This window comes from Protobothrops mucrosquamatus, unplaced genomic scaffold, assembly GCF_001527695.2.
Source record: "Protobothrops mucrosquamatus isolate PMUCROS unplaced genomic scaffold, P.Mucros_1.0 scaffold1432, whole genome shotgun sequence".
Lineage (NCBI taxonomy): Eukaryota > Metazoa > Chordata > Lepidosauria > Squamata > Viperidae > Protobothrops > Protobothrops mucrosquamatus.
In genome coordinates this window covers 227,518-233,499 of record NW_015387616.1, presented here as the reverse complement: position 1 = coordinate 233,499, position 5,982 = coordinate 227,518, and the positions used below count along the sequence as shown (strand labels likewise).

General features: G+C 38.3%; 1 protein-coding gene across 1 annotated transcript in view; it reads right to left on the bottom strand.

Moving 5' to 3' along the window:
* Positions 1–5,982, bottom strand: part of ARMC12 (armadillo repeat containing 12) — a 13,826-nt gene that overhangs the window by 2,615 nt on the left and 5,229 nt on the right. The window contains exons 4-5 of the mRNA XM_029285228.1: positions 2,261–2,434; positions 635–706 (exon numbers count right to left, since the gene is read on the bottom strand). Of these exons, the coding sequence (XP_029141061.1) occupies positions 635–706; positions 2,261–2,434 (246 nt within the window). The remainder of the gene's footprint in view (positions 1–634; positions 707–2,260; positions 2,435–5,982) is intronic.

Here is a 5,982-nt window from a genome sequence, read left to right as displayed (position 1 = left end):
GAGATCAAGCTTTCATAAGTTGCTGCTATGTACTCAGATCTTAAGAAAAAGCAAGAGGTGCTGTGGCTCAGTGGCTCAATGATGCTGGAGATGGTCTCTGCTCCAGCGGTTCTAGTCCTAGCACTGCATGGCGGGGTAAGCTCCTGTTACTTGCCTCAGCTTCTGCACAACTTGCAGTTTGAAAGCATGTTCCATGCGAATTGATAAATAGGTACCACTTCAGTGGGGAGACAAGCTGATGCTTCATGCAGGCAGGCAGATTCCTGCTGGCTCTGAACCTTCCCAGTTGAAATGCCTGTTTATGAGGCGGCTCTGGTGGAGGAAGGGGGCCTTGATGACGCTGCAGGAAGAGCCGCTCGTCTTTCTCGCAGGTGCAAAGCTAGCTCGCCCTCCTGTGGTGGACCTTGGGAAGCGTGCAAGTATGTACCTAATATAGCTAGTAAACAGGCAGCCAAACTACTCCTCTGCATTAACATTGTAGTCTCCTGGCTATTGTAACAATGCCACAGGCTAAATAAATTAAATAAATAAAAAATTATGAAGAAGTAAAACTCAACCCCCAAACCTCCCTGCAGCTCCCAGAAATCCCTGCTATGCCCTACTGCTTCCTCCCACCCCAACACAAATTTCTTACCTGACAATTCATGATGTCATAAAGGAAGTCTTTCTTCTCAATGAGTGTACCAAGAAATTTGAGAACTTGTACCTGATCAAACAGGTGATAAGATCCATTTTAGAAACTGCCATGTAGAAACTAGACCATTGTAGCTTCCTTTGCAACTAGAGCTCTCTAGCAAATAAAGAAGTATTGCTGGTAATTTTTGTTGTTGGTGGTGGTGGTCATTTCCCCATAAGGGCTTTATTGCATCAATCTAGAGCAGGGGTGTCAAACTGTCAGCCTGTGGGCCGGATGCGTCATGCAGAAGCCGCACCCACCCTATTGCTGGCAATGGCAAAACTGTCCCGATACGTTGCGCAATGTCACGTGACATGGTGAGTTTGACATGTCTGATCTAGAGTCATCCAACGATTATAAGCCAAAATAACAATAAAGAGTACAGACTTCATATCCCTCCAGTGATGGCTTGAGAGGAAATAGCCCAGCATCCAGGGGCCTGGGTTCTTGAAAAGCCAATCTGCACTGCTCAGTACATCAACTCTTCCCAATATGCCAGCAAATTGATTGATATCCTCTATTCATTTGCATGCGGGGGAAGGGGAAATTGAAGGTGGAAGTTTATTTATAGTCCAAGACCACTCAGGTAAAAAAAAAAAAATCAAACACAGCAGAAGGATAAATCTATTCTGCTGGAAAATAGCCTTTTCCCCTTTCTGTTTTTACTCTTCCTCTCCTGTCTGTCTGTATTAGAGAGAAAAGGCATGAGGAGAAGAGCACCTCTATCAATAGATCCTGATTAGGCAGGCCTCCAGAGCATCTATGACAGATTACCAGTTGCAAAATGTAGTCATGAGTCAGACTGGTTGAGGATTCCATGTAATGCTTTCTAGTCTGACAGCAGTTAGGCAAAACTGGTTTGATAAGTGGAGTGAGAGGCAGCATGAATTCTAACAATTATTCTCTGCATTTCTGATGTTGAAGTTGTCAATGTAACCAAATTGACACCACTTACCCACACAGAGAGTTTTAGCAAGCTTCAGGGTTCTTATTTTTGTAGATGTTAAAACACATATGTCTTAACATACTCCAATGGTGGCTGAGTATAATTAGTGCTCATAAGGAGCTAACAGCAGTTGGGGCACAGAATAGTTGCTCTGGAAAAGCCTGAATAAAGAGTTTTTAACATTTTACTCTGGGCCCAACCTTTTTGTTCCATTTTTAATATTCAAGATATGAGAACCATTATGACCATTTTCATGTTGCCAAAAGGGCAACATCAGTGACTAGGAATAAGCCAACAGCAAAGGATAGGATATCCCAATGTAGACAAAGAATACTAATGATTTTTAAAAGATCAGGGAAAAAGAAAATACTATTTAGTGTGGACCGAATACGCTTAATGATCCACAGAAGGTGGCTGATTGGGCAGGAGGCTGGTTCAGAAACTAGGTTCAGAACTGAGTCAGAGAACTAGAATAAATCAGAATCTGAATGGCTGCAATTAACAATGAGTTTAGAGGAAAAATTCTGAATATTATTAGCATCTCTTTATAGACATGTATTTTTGCTCTGTTCCAAGCTTAGCCAGTCTCAAACCCCTGGGCCTATTGAAAGAGAAGAAAGTGCCTGTGTGTTGTGTACCTTGGTTGAAGTGTTTGCGGTGAGCAGAATGTCCATAAAGTTTGTAAGCTGTGTTCTCAATAATGTGTGTGTGTGGTCTGGTATGTGCAACCCATTCAGCAGCTTCAAACCAGCTATTTGCAGATTGTTGTCCCAGTTGCTTGTCACAGTCTCGATGATTTTGGGGACATATTCCTGCAAAGAAAGATATATAAGAAAAATTGAATTCTCCTTTAGCAGTTGACAATCTGTATATCTTTGAGATGGAATGTAAATAGTTGATTTTTGACTTTTTAAAGATACATCTTTAAAGTTAACTGCAGTGCTTCTCAACCTTCACAAACTTTTACATGTATGGATTTCCACTTCCAAAATTCCGCAGCCAACACATTGGCTTTAATTTTAAATTTGTGAATTTTAAAAAAATCAACCATACCCCTTGATCATAGTGCCTTCTACTGGCAGCTGAAAGAATGTCTTTTCAATGAATATGCAACTGTAAATTCAGTGGAAGGAATTTTTTGTTTTAGCTTTTAAAAATTCATCTCAGCCTCCCCAAAACAATTTATTTCATCTTTATTTTAATTTTGGGAAATATCAGTGCACATGTGTATATATATTTACTTTTTTCTTTCCCTTTTTAGTTTCAGCCCAATATGGCATCTCTATTACTTATGTGAAAGCCAACTATGTTAAATATACCTCTAAGAGAAGACAGATACCTACTAAATTGAGTAGCTTACTGTTAGAAAGAGAAACATAGAGAACTGGTAGAAGAAAAAGATCTAGTGGCCCATCAAGTCTGCACATTGAATTTTTAATTTTTTAAAATTTTTTTGTCAGGTGATGGGCATGTGTTTATCCCAAGCACGCTTAAGCTTAGTTACTAATGATTGACCCATTACCTCCGCTGGAAGTTGGTTCCATGTTTTCACTACTCTTTCTGTGAAGTAATACTTCGGAACATTACTTTTGAACTTCCCTTCTTTTACAGGAAAAGCCTGTCCTTCTTCAAAGGAGCAGTATTTTATCCATCAAATGGGTTGGTCTAGTCTACATAAGTGGAAATTTAAAATTGAATAGCTATATAGTAGTTCTGATTCTCAATTACTCTACATTTGTAGGAGAACAAGAAATAAGAGATCCAGAAGGGTTTTTTTAATTGATTGTTCATGAATGTATTGCATTTCCTTGTGGAGCTCTTATTTTTTCTAGATTATATTTAAATATAACTTTATTAAAATATTCACAAGTTTTTAAGTTTTTTGTTATAGATTAGCTGTACTTTTTTTGGCTGTTTGGAATTCCTTTAAGGTATATGTGTGTGTGTGCGTGCATGTGCATGTATGTACATGTGGTCATGTTTATTTATAATGCTCTATAAAAAGAAAAATTGACAAATAGAAACAGGAAAATATGCTTTTGAGCATATATGCAGATGATTCAAAATCCCAATTACACATAGTATTTATTCATGCTATATAGGAACACAATTCCCTCTATGTTTTAAAACAAAATCACTGAATGATATAAAGCAAAAGTACAGGGAGCAAAGTAAAAGTAAAGGTAATTACTAACCTTTCATCTGAAATAGTTGCAACTATATACTATTTCTTATATAAGCCACAGAGAATGCCCAGGAAATAGAGAGATAGATAGTTTATGAGTCAATAAATCAACATGATAGCAGTGTTCCAGTATCTCAGGGGCTGCCACAAAGAAGAGGGAGTGAAGCTATTTTCCAAGGCGCCTGAAGGCAGGACAAGAAGCAACGGATGGAAACTAATCAAGGAGAGAAGCAACCTAGAACTAAGGAGAAACTTCCTAACAGTTAGAACAATTAACCAGTAGAACAACCTGCCTCCATAAGTAGTGAATGCTCCAACACTGGAAGTTTTTAAGAAGAGACTGGATGGCTATTTGTCTGAAATGGTATAGGGTTTCCTGCCTGAGCAGGGGGTTGGACCAGATGACCTCCAAGGTCCCTTCCAACTTTATTATTATCATTATCATCATCATCATCATCATCATCATCATCATCATCATCATCATCATCATTATTATTATTATTATTATTATTATTACTTTTTTAAAATGTTACTCTCGATTACATAAAACTGAATTGAATACAACAAAGGAACAAAGTAATCAATTTTTATATAACATAACACTTCCTATTCCTAAGATTATGTAAGACCAAGCAGGTTATATGGCTGCGCTTCAATCACGCCAAGGAATAATAGATTTTGCTATGAAAACAGGAAATACTCCTGATTATTCTCTAATGTATTATGGGATCTATATTGATGTTTCTGTCCCAGTACATTTCAAAATCCAAAATGATGCTTTTTTTTAAAGGTTTTCCAAGTTTTTTTTAGTGAGGTTTATAAAACTGGGACTTTAAGGAATCCCAGTCATCCAAGCAAAGCTGTCTGGAACTTGAATGTTCATGGCAACTGGATGTCTTTTCTTTTTGGTTTGAAACCCAACAGAATAACAGAATAACAGACTTCAGTTTGACAAAGATAGTTGGATAAGCAGCAAAGCGTTTCAAACCAAAAAGAAAAGAAGTCCAGTTGCCATGAACATTCAACTTCCAGACTGAGCGCATTATTTTCCAGTTTGTTTGCTAAATGTTGTTATAAAATTATTGACCACAACCCTGTTATATATTCTGTCAGCAATATTGGTTTTCATCATCCATCCTGCACAATCTGGTTTTATAAAAAAAAAATCCGGCAGTTGAGGAAATCCAGGATCTATTCACACCTATGGGTTTGAAATTGCAAGGATTTTCAGACTACTTGCATGGGCAAAATTGTGGCCGCTGCAGTATGGCTGTGCTGCCCTGTAGCACCATTGTGATCAGCTGAGGTCATGTGTTCATAATTTCTGATCCTTCTTGCCAGCTCCCCACAGGCTAAGTCAACGGGGAAGCTGCAGAAAGTTGGAAGTCACTCCTACTCCATTGCTTTTTTTGCCTGCCCATGATTCTGTTTTATCTATTCAGATAAGGAAATATATCTAAAACCATGACCCACAGATCATGGGCTGTACAATATTAGCTTTTTGCAAGAAGTATGAAATCTTTCAGTAGATAATAATAATAATAATAATAATAATAATAATAATAATAATAATAATAATAATAATAATAATAATAATAAAGTTGGAAGGGACCTTGGAGGTCATCTAGTCCAACCCTCTGCTCAGGCAGGAAACCCTATACCATTTCAGACAAATGGCTGTCCAATCTCTTCTTAAAAACTTCCAGTGTTGGAACATTCACCACTTCTGGAGGCAGGTTGTTCTACTGGTTAATTGTTCTAACTGTCAGGAAGTTTCTCCTTAGTTCTAGGTTGCTTCTCTCCTTGATTAGTTTCCATCCGTTGCTTCTTGTCCTGCCTTCAGGTGCCTTGGAAAATAGCTTGACTCCCTCTTCTTTGTGGCAGCCTCTGAGATATTGGAATACTGCTATCATGTCCCCCCTCGTCCTTCTCTTCATTAAACTAGACATACCCAATTCCAGCAGCCTTTCCTTATGTGCTTTGGCCTCCAGTCCCCTGATCATCTTTGTTGCTCTTCTCTGTACTCTTTCTAGAGTCTCAACATCTTTTTTACATCATGGTGACCAAAACTGGATGCAGTATTCCAAGTGTGGCCTTACTAAGGCATTGTAAAGTGGTATTAATACTTCACGTGATCTTGATTCTATCCCTCTGTTAATGCAGCCCAGCACTGTG